Genomic DNA, 17,777 nt, shown 5'->3' on the forward strand with positions numbered 1-17,777 from the left:
ACCTAATCTCCCTCTTTTACTTTCCCTCCATAAAAATTTTCATCATCCCGCTCCATTCATCCATAAATAGTTTTAAGCTTAGTTGTGTCATGGTTCTTTTTGTTCTATAATAGTTAATAAGCTAAATGAGGTAAACAAAAGTTCTCACTTAGTTGATTCAAGCTTTCTTTCCTTTTTTTTTTCTGTAAAAAAAACATAGATCCAACAATTGCGTAGTAAGAATGTTGGAATTATTAAGATTTTGAGATATTTTAGTAAAGTGTATTTTACCCAATAGCCTCTTGACTCTTGAATGTCACACTCACTGTGTAAACTGTTGCGATTTACTTCACTCGTTGGTTAGTTGGGTATTTACATGGTGTAATTATCCGAATATTTTATCAAAATACACCATTATATGCGTAAGTCATTAGATGGTTACACAAGCAAATCAAATGCGTCAACCAAATATGGAACACACAAAATGAAATTAAAACTTAAATATAGGTGATATAAATGCTATATGTTGCTATAAATTTTCCTAAAAAAATATGACATTCACAAGGTGTTGTTACATACTTAATTTTCAATGACACGAATACTAAATGCCACTAAATATGTGTGGCAAACAATTATGACATACAATAAAACCTATATTTAGTGGCAGAAATACTAAATGCTGCTAAAATGACGTGCCAAGAAAATGTGGCAAACACAAAGTGCCACTAAAACATAACATAATGGCACAAAAGTTAAATGCCATTAAAAATGTGTGCCACTAAATGACCTTTTAGTTGTAGTGCCAGAACTCCATTGTGCAAAATAAAAAAATTAATTAATTAATTAAATGTAACTACAATAAGTGGGATTAATTAATGATTCTTAGGGTCTGTTTGGTATGAAGTAATGAAATAAGTGGAGGAATGGAATGGAATGAATGAGGTAATGGAATGGACAATGGAATGAAATGGATATTACCATTCCATTGTCTTGTTTAGTTTCTATATGGGAATGAAATGATTCATCACTTTATTAATATTATTATTAATATTAATAATAATACAAATATTAAAATAACTAGTTTTTGGACCTATGCATTGTGGTGATATTACCAAACCAAATAAAAATAATCGTTAAAACGTGAATCACGTATGCACATTATAAAGTGTTTTTAATTCACCAAATTTAAATCAATAATAATAATGTTGATAATATAATAATAATTGTTTTGGACAAAAATCTGCTAAGGATCAAGTATCCAAATTTGTAAATGTGAGGTAAGGTGCTAACTCGATAATAACTAATGTATAAGTGAAATCTTGTTGAACTTAGCGATGTGATTACGAGGGAAAATCCCTTAACCAAGATAGTCTTACTTCGGTCAAAACTTATCAAGGTAATCTTTGCTCGAATCTCTTCGATCAAGGATTAACTAAGTAATCGTTGGTCGAATCTTTTCTGTCAATAATCAACAAGGTAACCTTTGGTCGGTGAGTATGTGATTATCGTGATCTCCGGCACAAAAAACCCCCGGACGGTGAAAACTATCACCGTCGTTTATATTAGATAAAAAGGGTGTTACAATCGTTGTGAGTAAATGATCGAGATTACAAAGTAAGCTAGTGAATAGAGAGAATGTTTGTTTCTTCTCTAGTGTGTGTGATAATACATGTGTTGAATGAATGCTCCTAATCGATCATAATCTCAGTATATAAAGAAAAGAAATAATAACTAACCAACAACTAGGTCCTAAAAATCCGCAACTCCTCAACTAGCCACTCTATATCTTTGACCATGTGCATAAAGGAGTCTTGTAGCGAAAATTTAGGTAGACTTAGTCCTTGGAGCCGTTATATCTATCAAATATTGATCTGCACATAAGAAATAATCGTTAACAACACCAAATACCGAGGATCCATGATCCTGACATAGCTCTAGAACTCTTCAGAAGGATAATTGATCCAGACACGTCTTCAAGAATAACATATCCTCAGTACTCAATTATTTGTGACATAACAAGAAGTCCTATAAATCCGCCACCTTCCCACTATCTTCATCCACGACTTTGACGACGTGTTTGATAAATCCAATAGCGAGATATCCGGTGGAATAAGTCTTGGCGCCGTTATACTTATTAAATAACAACCTACACACAAGAAACAATTGTTAATAATACCAAGTACTGAGGACCACTGATCCTGGACAGGATCTGTCTAAAGATAACTGATCCAAGAACATATGTCAGGATAACGTATCCACAGTGTCAAATTTCTGTACCCTAACAATAATATTACATTGTATTATACAAATTAATAATATTAAAAATACGACGGTGGTGGTGGTGGTAGTAGTAGTAGTAATTGTTGACTTTTCCATTCCTTAAAGGAATGAAAAAAAAACACCTTTTATCAAAGAATGAAAATGCTTAAAAAAGGAAAGAATTTCATTCATTAGGAATGATCAATTCCATTACTTCATAGCAACCAAACATGCTTAATTTCATTCCTTTAAAATAAACTATTTTATTCCATCTTCCATTTCTTCATACCAAACACTACCTTACCTTTGAAATTTGTCAATTGTTGTGATCCACTTTGCCACAAGAACATAAGTTTGATACGTAACGACAACGATCAGGAACTCCAACTCCATACCTTCAGTTGTCAGCAAATTACTCAAAATTAGGGCAAAATTTAATAAAGTTTGATAAGCAAATAACTGAAATAATTCTTCTCACGGCAACGTTGTAATGACGGAGTCGACGACGTTGGAGTAATCAGAGTCAGGAACAAAAGGCGAGATGCATTTTACCTCTTTTTTCCTTCCAGGATCTGGAACTTGGTGGCAAATGATGGAGAAGAAAAGAGTGAGAAGCCATTTTATTTTATTAGTAAAGGTGTGAATGATGATTGGTGGTTAATATAGTATCATTTTGGGTTAATATTAGTCAATTATGTTAAATTAAATACAAAACTATATTCTAATTATTTAGGAAAAACGAATATATTTTATAGAAAGTAAAAGTGTTTCTCGTGCAAACGTAGCATGCTCAAAGAGTCATTAAAACCTAAAATAGTGGCACAAAATCTAAATACCATTAAAAACGTGTGTCACTAAATGACATTTTATTTGTAGTGAAAGGTTAAAGTTATAAGACTCAAGTGTCAAGTGTCGTGTCAAGTTATGTTATAATAAAACTCTAGCGAATAAGCGTCCTATAAAACAGATGTTTTATGACTCAAATATCAAATGTCCTATTAAGGTGTATTATAATAACACCACATTGATTAAGCGTCTTATAAATGTTAAAGTGATAAGACTATGGTGTAAAATGTCCTATTAAGTTATATTCTTATATGACATCGACCAGAAAGGATCCTATAACACTGAACATTTATGACTTAACTACAAATGTCCTATTAACTTATGTTATAATAAGACCTCCAGTGATCAAGTGTCATATTACATTACTACATAATGAGACACCAACAATTACATGTCTTATAGGTTACTTTATTAGGATTTAGATATTAAGTGTCTTATTAAGTTATATGATAATACGACCCCAAAGAATCATCCATTCTATTAAATAACTTTTTAGGACAACAGTTCTGTGGCATACACTGTAAAAGGACCCCAAATGTTCATTTGTCCTATTAAATAGATTTTAGGACCCTATTTTACAAGCGTCCCACACAAAAGGTCCAAAAAACCCTTTTTGTTGTAGTGATGAAACCCAACAGATCACGATTATATACGATACACACACAACAATTAGATAATCTAGATATTGTGAGAAAGATGTACCTCGGTTAATAACTAATTCGATTGAGATACCAAGGTTCAACGAACACACACTGCTGAAATGAATTGACGAAACACGGATAGTGGTGGCCTTTGACTGCAGCGACGATGCTTAAGCGGAGCATCGATGAGTCAAAATTGTCCAATGGCAGTGACGATGTAGGCCAGTGGTAGTGGCGACGATAATGGTCGACCGTATTATCGGTGGTGGTTGTGGGTGTTCTAGAGAGTTTTGTGCAATCATGTAAGCTCTAATCTCCAACTCCATGCATCCATTTATATAGAATATGGAGATGCATGTATGTTTACCAAGTAGTAGACATGCATGCATTGGTTGGACAAATGGCAAGGCAAACATGCAAACACGATAAGTGGCTAGGCAAACACGCATCCGCGACAAGTGGCTTGGTAAGTTGCATATGCATCATTACACTGGTTCATGTATCTGTCTCAACAAGTCCATTTATCCTTCTCTCATTTAATACCTGCAATAAGCTTAATAAACAATTATACCAGTAATAATGAGTATTAATAATATGAACCTGTTAACGATCAAAATATAACTATGTTTCGTTTCGCATATCGTTCGTAATTATCATTTAAACCAATTAAGTGGATTTTAGTTTATTGCCCATGGTGTAACTTTTACCGGTCATAACTTGGTATGCCACGTTAATTAATTAAATCGGTCTATTTTTCCAATAACAGTACCAGTATTGGCATTTATAAATAATGTTTATCTCTAGATGGTATTGGTAGCTACCGGATTTCAAGAAAAGCGGGCACCGAATACCATACCTAATCTACCAATTATGAGGTTTTGATACTGCATGAGTACTAGTATCGGTACTTGGTTCTCAAATGCTCATCCCTATTTTTAAATTGAAAAGGTTCGGTTCCATTTTAACGGGTTTCGATCCAAGACCAGTCGGTCCAGTACCCAAGGTTCAGTTCCAAGACGGTTTTACAATGGAGATCTCAAACCGATTACAAATCGACGGTGTGGTTCAGTTCAAGCCGATTACAAGCCGACGGTTCAGTTTGGTCTCAAAACAGCGTCTCTCAAACCAGCTTTTAGAGTGGTTCGGTTTCGGACCACGTTGCAATTCGGGAACATATTTTTTTTATTCGCTTCTAGTATCTATATGCCTATATCTAATGTTGAAATCAGAATTGTAATGAGAGGAGGGCTAGATCGAACGAGCAGATCCGAGTCGGCCCATCCATATAAAAAACAACGATAGGGCTTTAAGGTCTCTTTTTATGTGGTGCGCATTTGAAAAAAGCTGCTGAATCTGTAGTACAACGAGAAAATATTAAAGGAGAGAATAATTATTCAAAGAATAAGTCAGAAAGTTGACACCAAGCGATGATAGATTCTCCGTCTTTTTCATTCTTCTTTTGATGTGAAAAACTATTATTGATTCTCATCTTTTATCTGCCGATAAAGTTAGAACATTCCATCTTTAGAGTAAAGTTAAAATACAAAGTTAGATAAAAATGAGAAGTGTGAAAAAAATTTATTACCGTACAAACACTCTTAAAAATAAATTAAAAAATAATAAAAAATCATAACTTAAAATATAAATGAAAAATGAAAAAAATTAAAAAACTAAAATGTTTCCGTCATCATTTCCGTTAAATAAAAAATAAAAAAAAAATCGACGAAACAACACAATGCCGAGATCAAAGACACAATAACGAAAATGAACAAAATACACAATTATAACTAAAAAGACACAATATATCGCAAAATATAACACAACGCCAAACAAAATATAACATAATGTTGAGTAATATAACACAATATAAAGAAAAAAAAGACACAATGTCAAGGAAAAAAGACACAATTAATGACGAAAATAAACACAAAACACAATAGTAAACAAAAAGACACAACGGCTTTTTTCACTTACCATTGTTTTTTTTAGAACGAGAAAGACGGTGGAAACATTTTTGTGTTTTTATTTTTTTTAAATTTTTTTATTAAATTTTGAGTCGTAATTTATTATTTTTTTAAAGGTTTTTATGTATGGTTACAAATCCTTTTTATTTTTGTTTTTTTGTATAATAATAACTTGACCCATATTAATTGCTAAGTGAAATTTAATAGAGAAAAAAGTATTTTTGGTGGTTTTGTTTTTGTAAGATATTAAAGAATCATGTGTTTTCAATCAATCTACAAGTGCATGTGTACAAGTTCATATGCTGATCACGCGTATAAGTGCATGTGTATATTGAAATCTACATATTGTTTTCAGAAAGACGTTTCACTAAAAAACGTATGCGTAAGCTATTGTTGGTGTAGACTTGGCCCGACTATTTCTAAGATCTTCTAAGGTTTACAGAGGGTTAAAACACCACACCCTACTAATACCCACTATCCACCACCACCCACCGTTCGCCAGCACTACCCATCCACTGTCCGCCACTACCACCGTCCAGCACCACCACCCACCCCCAGTCCGCCATTACCCCTGTCCACCGCCACCACCACCCACCAACACCGCCTACAACCACCACCTCCACCAACCACACCGCCTTCTACCACTACCACCACCACCCATCGTCCGCCACCACCACCCACCACTACCACTATCACCGTCCAGTACCAGCACCCACTACCACAGTTCGTACACCACCATAAGTTTATTTTAGCAATCTACAGACGTTAAAAAACAAACAGTCTTCTTCTTGTAAAATGCAGACGTTTGGTCCACATCTTCTTCTACAGATGTCTGTCTGCACATGTGGTCCGCAGACTGCATGCATTTTACCTCTGAAAAACAAAACATCCAACTTGACTTGCACGTTTTTCCTCTTCTAGTAAAACCATTACACATGCACTAATAGTAAATTAATAAATCAACCCATTAGTGTAACGTGATAACTAGTTAGAGCATTCTCAACTTATCACTCATCCTTATTTTTATAATTACACTAAAATAAACTACATTTCTCTCTCCTGCTCAATTAAATAATATTTTTTTTATAAATTTATCATTATAGTTTTCTATATTCTCCACTCACAACCAATTCAAAAAAATATTAAAAAGTAAATAGGGGCAAACTTTGTTTCCTCATACAAATAACCACTACCTTTTTCACTCTACCCTATAATTTACACTCACAACCACTCAAAACTCCACCTTATAATTTGCAAACTTCCCTTACATACTTATGGGGGATTGGATGAGAATATTCTTAGTGTCACTAAAGTTATAGGATAAAATGAACCGTTTATCAATTTGGCAAGTCCGGCCAACAACATACAGTTTGGTTTACTATTTCTCTAAACCATAGTCATTAGTTTGGGTAAGAAATTCCTTGAACATATACATGCATCTTTTTTAAGTGACTTGATAGAATCCCAATATTGTCCCCACATGAATAATATTCCACTTATTGTTAGATTTAAATATTGCATACCAACCTTAACTTCATAATCTACATGAAGATTTGTTAGTTTTCTTCTCCGGAATTTGCAACAGTTTGTTCTAAGGATGGGGTTTGTAGATCTGTTTTCTGCTGCTTCTATGCCTATTCTCAAAGTACTCATCGTCACTGCACTTGGCTCTTTTCTAGCTTTGGATTCTGTTGATATCTTTGGACAAAGTACAATAAAGCAAGTCCATAAGGTAAGTTCTTGATTTTTCATTAAGTAATCAATAAAGTGCAACTATGGTAAATACAAATTTGCATTTTTCTGATTCAAGAATATTGCAGACTTGTTTCAACATTCACTTTTTTCTGAATAATTAATATACTTTCTGTGTGATCAGCTTGTGTTCTTTGTGTTCACTCCATCACTTGTGGGAAGCAATCTAGCTAGAACAATCACTCTTGAAAGTGTCATTTCTATGTAAGTTAACTTCCTTTTGTTGGTTTAAACTTATTAAGTCATTGTTTGAAGATCAACTGTTAAAAATTGCAGGTGGTTTATGCCTGTCAGTATTCTTCTGACATTCATAATTGGATCAGCACTTGGGTGGGTGCTTTTGATCATCACTAGACCCCCTCAACATCTAAAGGGCCTCATTCTTGGTACTTGTGCAGCAGGTAAATTACTTGTACCGTACAATCCCTAAAGGATTAAAGGGAAATGCTTAGAAGAGTATGTCAGTTTAAACACTATGGCTGTGGGACTAGCCCACATGATAATTGTCAAAGTCTTTTAGGTGAGAGATGTTGGGTTCAATCCCAGACAAGGAGTAAAACTGGCGTAACTTAGGAATAAGTAGTTGAGGTAACATTTACGTTATAGAAAGAGTTTAAACACTATCATTTCAGTTTGTATTAGTATTAGTGGACACTGGACACTTTAGTACGTGGCAGGAAGTTATTGTTGTCTTATATTTATTAAAATATATTGTAAGCCTGAAAGAAGTTTGAGAAAGAATCACCATATTATTATACTTTCATCTTAGATTAAATCAGGTTAGCATAGCTTGCATTTCGTTAGGAAGCTATAGCCATCATATAAACTTGGTGCGTGAGGTTAGAAATCTGCAGTGCTAGAGGACACTTGCTGAACACAGGCTTATTAGTAGTTGTAAAAGTCGATATCATTTTGTCAACTTCTCTGGTCGACATGGCCTTGATTTTCCCATTAAACGCCTCTAGATCGATAAAAGGAATTTTGGATTGTGATTATGGTTTTGATTATGATTATGATCATGCTTGACAGGAAACCTGGGAAGCTTGCCAATGATCATAATACCGGCTGTATGCAAAGAGAAAGGCAGTCCCTTTGGCGATCCTAATGTCTGTCATGAGTTCGGCATGGCTTATGCTTCACTATCTATGGCAGTATGTATTTTTACTCCGAAAGTTTTTAAATTCACCATCTATGGTAGTATATATATCCATCAATCTTAATGATAAATTCATCAGATTGGAGCTCTCTTTCTGTGGACTTACGTTTACAACCTAGTACGCATATTCTCAGTTAACTCCCAAGATTCGGGTAACAATGTTGTGGCTTCTGTCCTGACTGAAAGTTTGCTTCCATCATCTTCATCTACTGTTAACATGAATGGGAAATGGAAGGTCTATTTATCTTTTTTCGCTTTTGATGCTAAGACTCATTGCTCACCTCAAATATGAAAACATAATGTGCATCAGGTGACAACAGAAAAGATTAAACAACACTTGGGGAACTTTTCCAGACAGGTTAACTTGAAAGCTGTGTTTACGCCAGCAACCACTGGAGCGGTACACTGCTTAATGTTAATAAACCACTGTCTATAGTTATTTATCCGTCAAGCATAACAATTTGTCAATTTGTGTTTAATCTTAAAGATTGTGGGCTTCATGATTGGAACAATCCCGCCAATGCGCAGGCTACTAATAGGCACCACGGCTCCCCTTAGAGTGATCCAAGATTCTGCATCTTTAATAGGGTACAGTCTCAGATTTTCATTTTTGTGGGTCTCATAATATTTCAAAATTCATTTTGTGAGTCAGAAGATCTACATGGTTTATTATTTCTAGGCGTGTTTTTTAGATGTTTGTGTACTTCTAGGTAGTTCGCTACCCCAATAAGCGAGCTTGTTGGGTGGCAAGTGTATGCATTCTGATTGTCACCTAAGTGGAAAACTGCACAAGAAAAGTTAAAAAGAGTTTGTTTGCATGGGTAGCAAACTGCCTAGAAGTACAACAACATTCGAAAAACGACTAAAAGTACTTAGATTAATCCTAAACCACCTACGAATCCAAAAAAATATCCCTATGATGAGAATGGGACCCACATAACAAAAGAACTAATGGATCCTATTGATGATCATGTTGTACTAGGGACGCAGCAATCCCAACCATGACATTGATTATGGGCGGTAACCTCTTAAGAGGTAAACACAAAACATAAATCGACAATCAGCGTATTCAGTTGCTTGAGGTATAGATGTAATTTTCAGGTCTCAAAGGATCTGGCATCTCATCGTCACTTATCGTTGGAATAGTAGCTGTGCGGTTTATCTTCTTGCCATGTTTTGGAATTTTAATCGTCAAAGGAGCAATTTACTTTAGCTTAGTGCATGTAGAACCTCTCTATCTTTTCGTTCTTCTACTACAATATGCGCTTCCACCAGCCATAAACATTGGTATGTGTTGGGGCGGCTGATTTTGTTACTACTTGTTAATCATAGTCATCTCTAAGATAGTTATAATATACTCTAACTTGAATATTCTCTCAAATGGACTTGACTCTAATTTTCTTGAATTTTTGCACTAGTTTGTGAGATTATTCATATGGCAGGTACAATTACACAACTATTTGGAGCAGGTGAGACCGAGTGTTCCGTGATTCTGTTGTGGGCCTATGGTTTGGCATCGCTTTCACTTACCGTTTGGTCGACGTTTTTCATGTGGCTCGTGGCTTAGTTATCAAAACATTGGTGTTTTAAGTTGTTTGATTTTGTATCTCAGAATCTTTGTCGATAATTTTTCGTTTTTTAATTGTTTATATGATGGTTTCGAATGACAAATCCAATCCTTGGAAAGATAGAAGTAATGAAATTTAGCCTATGAGGCCTGGTCAATCTAGCTTCTGTCCTGAAATATTCTTTCATTTAGACTCTAAACCGTTATATTTGAACTACATATCATAAGACGATGAGAACGAGTCTGACTGAGTGTATTTGAACCGACCAATATTGGTCAACAGGGTCGGATTTGGCCTGATGAGAACGAGTTTGATTGAGTGTATTTGAACCGACCAATATTGGTCATTGGTCAATGATGACCAATGGGTCAATGTTGGTCAGTGAGGGTTAATATTATTAACTGCCTAACTGGTTACTAATTGAGTCAAATAAGGTCAATGATGGTCCAACATAACCACCGTAACTCATAAAGACATGTATGGCTTATATTGGTAAATTATGCTTGACAATAGTCAATATATTTTTCAATGGTTGTTAGCCAAGAGCTATTTTTGCTCATTAGGCTATGCGTAGTGGAGAGGCTACAAATAGGGGTGAATTGTGACACGTGTCGCCCAGTCAGCAAAGGATGAGAATTTATTTTTGGGTATATTGGTGGGGGCTATAAATTGGGCACACAATATCTTTTTTTTATTATTTTCTTTTTATAATTAAACTAAACAAATAAAAAACAATTTATTTAAATAATTAAATAAAAATGCATTAAAATTAAAAAGAAATACAAAAAAAACATTACTATAAAAAATACATAACTAAAAATATAAAAAAAAAACATGCGCATGGGGGGTTTAGGCCTTCTTTTGGCTCATGATGTTGGGGTTTACGCTTTTGTAGCGTCGAGGGCTCAGTCTTGGAAGCTGCAGAATCACATCTTAAGGAATAGCGGAGTTGTCGACCTGGACTCAGACTACGTGCAGGCCCTGGAACGCCTAAATGGCGCTCTCCCAGACTTTGACATTGGCGGTTTCTCTAATAAGGACACCGCCCCACCAAAGCCTCAAAAAACTTTGGGGAATGCCCTTTTTGGCAAAATCGCTCAGAGCCTGGGAGAAGTTTTTGGATTGTCCCCCCGACAGAAGGCGGTTATTGAATGCTTACAAGGTCCTCATGCTCAAGATTTTCTGACCGTTATCCCGATTGATGGCTTGGGCCAAAGCATGTCTGCGGTCGAGTATAGGGCCATTCTTAAGTACCGTTTGATGGTCCCAATGTACCCAGAAGACGAAACATGTCCGATCTGCCGTAAGGCTTGTCTGGATAAATTCGGAGAGCATGCGGTTCATTGCAAGGAGATGCCTGGGTTCAAATACCGACATGATTGGGTGCGGGACGTTCTTTGGGACATCTTAAGGCGAGCTGGGATATCAGCTAAAAAGGAAGCCCCCGTAAACTTCCTTACAGACCCCACGGAAGGGAGATCCACTCTACGACCGACAGATTTGCTCGTCTTTGGTTGGGCCGGGGGAAAACACGCTTGTGTTGACCTCACAGGGGTATCTCCTTTAGCTGGTTTGAGGGATAATGGGTTTGTAGCTGGGCAAGCAATGAAAGGGCTTAAACGAAGAAGGTGGAGAAACATGCTAAAGCCTGCGAAGAGAACCAACATGTTTTTGTCCCTCTGGCTTTTGATACCTTTGGCTCCTTGGCACTGGAAGCTATCCGTTTCCTAACCAGGGTCCAACGGGTTGTGCATAGCAATGTGTCGACTCCAAAGGGGCAGGGGTATGTCTTTAACAGGTTAGGGTTTGCAATTCAGAAAGGGGTGGCGGCGCAGCTTGTTGCCCGCCTACCTGCTATGTTGATGTAATATCTATGTTTCTTATTAAATATATAATATAAATTTTATTTTGTTTAAAAAAAACTAACGAAAACAAAAAAATAACTAAAAAACATACTAATATCCGTAATATTCGCGCATTTTTTCACGTCTTCGTTGAAACAATAATGCGGCTTCCTCGTGAAACTCCTCCGCTTTGAGGGATTCGTAGTCTTATTTCATTTGACGTAATTCCAACGTCTGGTTCAGCTTTTCTTGTTGTTTGTTGGATGCTCGAAGGTCGTTTCCTATTTCCGTGGCATTTGTTTCCAAACGACCGACCAACTCGTTTAATTCATCGGCCCCGTATTGAATCGTGTTGACCACGAACCTTCCCCCTTATTTTTTCTCGATCTCCTGTGTGGTCGAGGCAACTCCTCTACTTCTTCGTCGTCGGCTAAATTAACTGTGTCGTCCAGGAAGAAGCTACGAGCATCGGAGGGTGTGTTTGGCGTGCTCGGATTTGTCGACGAAGATGTATTCGACCTTTTTGAAGGCCGGGATGAGTCGGCTCGTCGTGCGACCGGAACGGTTGGTGTCCCGTTCCATTTCGCGCAACCGTGTAGTTTTTTCCAACAATTCAAATACTTGAACGGTTTCCCGGGCCGGTCAAAAGTTTGGCCTTGAGCTCGAAAGTCGCTCAAGGCTTGAGCTATAATGTCTCCATCGTTATTCCCGCTACGCCAGCCGGTCCCCTGCAACCGGTTAATTATCCCGGAAAATTTTTGATAGTCGGCGTTAAGCCCCTTCCAGTGGGCTTGAACCGCTTCTTTTCCCCGGTAGTCTTCGGGTTTATCGGTTATCACGAGCCAAGCTTCAAAGACTTTCTTCCAAAACACCCCGGTGGCTTGAAAGTAAGCTTCAAATTAAAATTATTTGTCACAATTTAATAATCACTAAATACATTTTTAATAAATACTTAATATTAAAAAACTTACCGACGTCGGGATCTTCCAAAATGACGATCCAAGCCCTTCCGAGGGCCACCTCCTCCTCGCTCCAATGTTTGTATGGATCACATTGCGCCATCGGCTCCCCTGGTTGTTTCTTTTTGTGTTTACGGGTCGCCTTTTTGCTTGAACCGGAGGCCCGTGCCGGTGGCGTCTCCGGCACCGTCACTGGCTCCGACTCCGGTGGTGTACACCCGAACGCCGGCATTAAGTTTTGGGGGCTGAGATAGTTGGCGTACATATTTACGTTCGGGTCGGAAAATTGAAACGGATAGCTCGGTTGGTTTAGGTTCATCGGGTTCCGTTGTAAGTTCGGTTGGTTCGGTTGGCTCGGTTGCGAACCATACGTTTGACCGAAAGGAGGGAATTGGTAGTTCGGTTGGTTTGGGTTGTTTCTACGATTCATTTTGCTAATATGACATATTCGGTTGGTTGAGTTTCTCGCCCTTTGTCGCCCAAACTCAAGCCCCACTACGTATTTCCTTAGGGTCAAATATGAATCGCTACAATCTAGCTTAACCCATTAAGACCTAATATGACATAATAAGACCATTATACTCTATTAAGAGCTATGCACTAATACACCCTACTAAGAACACCCGTAGTGGTAGTGTTGTGATGGCGTTATGGGCCAAAACGTCGGGGGCACACCGCCCCCCTCCCCCACCGTTTTCGTGTGTTAATTTGCTTTAGCGTTTTATGTATAACGCAAGAATGGCACAATTTTCAAAAAATATAACCATTTACATATATTATCATTTGATAATAAAAATCTCTTTCTAAATTTTAAGTTTTTAACACAAATCTATTAGCACATGTATATTACTTAAATATAGAATGCTCATTTAAAGGAATAATTTCTGATTGACTAGAACAATCATTGGAGTGATTGCTGTGATTTTGTATATCTTCCTTTTTCATTGTAACCTACTGTGTATATATAAGGCTTGTACTAGTGAATAATAGATCATCGATCAATTCAGTATTCAGCATGGTATCACAGCCACATAATATTCACTAAACCCTAGCCACCACATATTTTTTCTCTTCCTCAAGTTCAATACCCACTACTCAGACCTTTGATCACAATTCAATGGCTGACAAACAATAATCCTTCCACCCTGCGTACACCGTCACTCACATCCAAAGAAAGGTTAGGGTTCTTGATGGCAAGAAGGTGTCATACTCATCATGGGTGAAGCTCTTCAGGCTCCACGCTCAGGGGTACGATGTGTTGTCTCACATCGATGGAACCGCCCCACCAGCTGAAACAAACCCCTCGTATGAAGAATGGTTCAAGATCGATGCTATCGTCCTACAGTGGTTCAAGGACGACCTCTTGGTTCGTATTCTTGTCCCAGAGTCATCTTCTTTTCAGGCGTGGAACCGATTGAAAGAAATTTTTCTGAATAACAAAGGCGCTAGGGCTGCTGCCCTAGAGCTTGAGTTCAATAATCTTACTTTAAAATCCATGTCGTCACTCGAAGCTTATTGTCAAAAGCTGAAAACGTTAGGCGATCAAATCACCGATGTAGATTGTCCCGTCAATGATACACAGCTAATTCTCCAACTAGTTCACGGTCTTCCCGCTGAATATGACGCGGTCAGATCTATAATCAATCAAACCCTTCCTAGTTAGGAAATAGCCTGCCACATGCTGCACTCGGAACAACAACGCCAAATTGCTAGCTAGGGAACTCATGTCCCCACCATCTGCTGCCATGGCAGACATGAGGTCAGAACCACAATCTGAACATCGACATCCAAGCTCATCCCAAGTCGTAGGTCGTCACAATAACCATTCTCGAGGAGGTGGCAGGGGTGGATGTTTCCAATGGAACCCCACCAGCTCTCGGGTAAACACAAACCATTGACCAACTGGTTCTATGATGATGCCTCACCAAATGGTATGGGCCGGCTGGACTCCACCACCGAGCCCATATCCTACCCAAACATGGAATACACCTTTGCCATGGGCCTCCCCCTTTCAGCCGTGGATGGGCATCCAATAGCCTAGTAGCAGCAAACAAACCATTTCATCCAACCTTGGCTTAGGTAATTCTCAGCGGGCCCACAGGTTAATGTTGCAGCTTATGATGCAATGGACCCAACTCAACTTGGCCAAGCTTTTCAAGCCATGACCATGACCCCACTAACCAATGATGAACAACGGACTATGGATTCCGGGGCTACTGATCACCTAACGGGTAATCCAGGTTTGATTCAAAATCCCTTGTTGTGACATTCGTCAATTTTGGGTCTCGTTTGTATTCGTTTTTGTATTCGTTTATCATGTAAACCGACCCATTTTGTAAACCAAAGCTTATGATATAATTAAAATGATGGATTTTATGTTACAATATTGTTTTACACTTGTTGGGTCTTGAAAACATTCTTTTTGGTCCTTAAAACTCCTTAAAATGACTTAAACCAAACTTTAGGGACTATTATTGCCATTTACCAAAAACTTGTTTGACCATTTCAACCATCACATGCATCTTTACCCTATTTGTATGAACCATACTCTTACCATTATAAAAGCAAGGCTCCATACACCATTTTGGTTGTTCATCTTCTCCAAAATCTCCCTCAAATCAAAGTATTCACCTTCAACATTTTGTTATTTTGATTTCTTAAGGTCAACTAACTATAGTTTTTCATTTTAACTTGTTCATCTAATATTACTAACACTTGAATATGGTGGTACAACATATATATAATACACACCCCTTGTTTCCTTTATTTGTTACTTCACTGACTCCGGTTGGTTAAGTTTCGAATGTCATAAGGCAAGGCTTCATGGTGGACTTCGTGTTCTTGATATATATATACACACACACATAACTTATTATACATATCACTTATGACTAACTTCTAACCCTTTTAGTTTGTTCATCTTATTTACAAGTTCCATGGTGTGGGTTTGTATAAGACTAACCTCGGTTTAACCGAAACTAGTCCAAAACGGAAACCGAACTTTTGTTTACTAGTTTTGTTAAAATAGTTGTTTAAACATGTTTATTGCAAGATTTGAGTTTCAAAAATCATTTTTACAAGTTCTTTGATATTAAGCATATGGAATCCATCTATGAACTCGTTGGGAGATGGAAACCGAACTAAACCGAAACTTTTGCTTAAAAGATTTGTAGTTAACTTTTTAGTTGTAAAATTTAAGTTTTCTACATTTATAAACCAATATACAAGTTCTATGATATTTGGGCATGTAGAAACCATCTATGAACTATTTGTGAGATGGAGACAGAACCAAACCGAACTATACCGACTTTTACTCGCTTAAGACACACAAGTGTGTTTTTAGCTATCAAGAGTTGTATATTTCTTTAAAAATAGTTTACAAACTGATTTTAATTCTTTTCATAAGTACTTGGAATTGTTGGATCCAACTTGATCTCATCACATAGTTTGGACCGACAAACCGAACACTTGCTTAACGTGCGTTGTTAGTTCTAAACAATAGATCTACATACTTGGTTAAGTGTTAGTATATTTTAATGAGTTATCTCATAACAATTAATATGTTGGAAAGTTGACTTTGGGTTTGACCATTTTTCAAGACCCGAATCGACAACCCGAACACTCGTTAAAAACCCGTTTTAGTATCTTTGTCCCAAAGGAACTTGCATTTTAGCATTTTTCCCACCTTATTACTTAACATTGGTTAAGTAAATATTAAGGTTAGATACTTTAACCCGGTTTCGAGCAAACTTACATTTTTAAAGGATTGTTATTATAAATTCTTAAATAGTTACATTTTAAACCTTGAACTTTAATTGTTTACCTTTTTCAACAATTATTTTATTTAAAGATCTTCAAGACAACCATTCTAAATCCAAGATTATATTGTCATTTAGGCCTTGCTCGTTAAACTTCATCCATCCGGTTATTCATCTTTTAACGATCAAGTTTTATACTTGAACGTGAGTAACTTCATACCCCGTTTTCTATCTTTTGTTTTGGGGTGACATTTCATACTTATTCAAATCAAATGATTTATACTTGAGTCTTAAACCACAAACGTTGTTGTATACTTTACTTGAATAATTGCTCGATTTGGTGTTCTATGCTTATATGCCTATGTGTTTATCGCTTTCGGTTGGTGGAATCTATAAATCCTAGACTACTTGGCAATCCCTTGTATCTAGGTGGGGCTAACGTAATTCTATTAGCGATTGTCAATTTATCCAAGTTAATAGCTATTATTTATGGTTTTGTATACTAGTTTTGTGGCTTTTCATACTATATATCTATTGTTCAAACTTATGAATTGCTCACCAACCTTTGTGTTGACAACTTTATTTTATGAAATGTTACAGGTTTGCAATCTAGGTTGATTATGGAGTTCGGTGAAGAAAATGACACAAATACCGTAAGGATATTAGCAAAAATGAACAATATTTGATTTGCTATATTTTGTTGTATTTGACTTATGAATATTTGGTTATGTGACATTTTCGATGTTGTGAAATGAAATGAGTTTGTTAAATATTGTCGCTTTAAGTAGCGTCATGCGCTTATGGGCAATCGTTACACCTCGGCATGTTCCGCCGCCTTTGGTCGGGGTGTGACAGATTGGTATCAGAGCCATGACAATTAAGATATGTGGTTAGACGTAACGACCTAGAATTGTTATGCTTAGGGTCCTATACGTGTGTTCATACGTGTTTACTCTATTTAATTGTTCATATCGCATGTTTATTTATAAACTTGTTTAAAATTCACCAATATCCAAAATGTTCACATACACACACTTTCATAGTATTTCCA

General features: G+C 36.8%; 1 protein-coding gene across 1 annotated transcript; it reads left to right on the forward strand.

Moving 5' to 3' along the window:
• The first annotated feature begins 7,058 nt into the window (after positions 1 to 7,058).
• Positions 7,059 to 10,184, forward strand: LOC143583267 (protein PIN-LIKES 3-like). Its single transcript, XM_077065618.1, has 10 exons — positions 7,059 to 7,421; positions 7,566 to 7,645; positions 7,718 to 7,842; positions 8,471 to 8,592; positions 8,677 to 8,832; positions 8,908 to 8,997; positions 9,085 to 9,185; positions 9,580 to 9,632; positions 9,699 to 9,884; positions 10,040 to 10,184. Exons 1-10 carry the CDS (start codon positions 7,287 to 7,289, stop codon positions 10,162 to 10,164), a joined length of 1,173 nt encoding a protein of 390 aa, XP_076921733.1. The 5' UTR covers positions 7,059 to 7,286; the 3' UTR covers positions 10,165 to 10,184.
• The last annotated feature ends 7,593 nt before the right edge of the window (positions 10,185 to 17,777 follow it).

Source organism: Bidens hawaiensis, unplaced genomic scaffold (assembly GCF_021521415.1).
Source record: "Bidens hawaiensis isolate Kalapana, Puna unplaced genomic scaffold, B.hawaiensis_p1.1 tig00032213_1, whole genome shotgun sequence".
Taxonomy (NCBI): Eukaryota; Viridiplantae; Streptophyta; class Magnoliopsida; order Asterales; family Asteraceae; genus Bidens; species Bidens hawaiensis.

Excerpts from the sequence above, each read along its gene's own strand:
- LOC143583267 (XM_077065618.1), top strand. The coding sequence starts at position 7,287 with ATGGGGTTTGTAGATCTGTTTTCTGCTGCTTCTATGCCTATTCTCAAA. Across the intron at positions 7,422-7,565 it reads CAATAAAGCAAGTCCATAAG|CTTGTGTTCTTTGTGTTCAC; the intron begins GTAAGTTCTTGA and ends CTGTGTGATCAG. Across the intron at positions 8,833-8,907 it reads ACATGAATGGGAAATGGAAG|GTGACAACAGAAAAGATTAA; the intron begins GTCTATTTATCT and ends AATGTGCATCAG.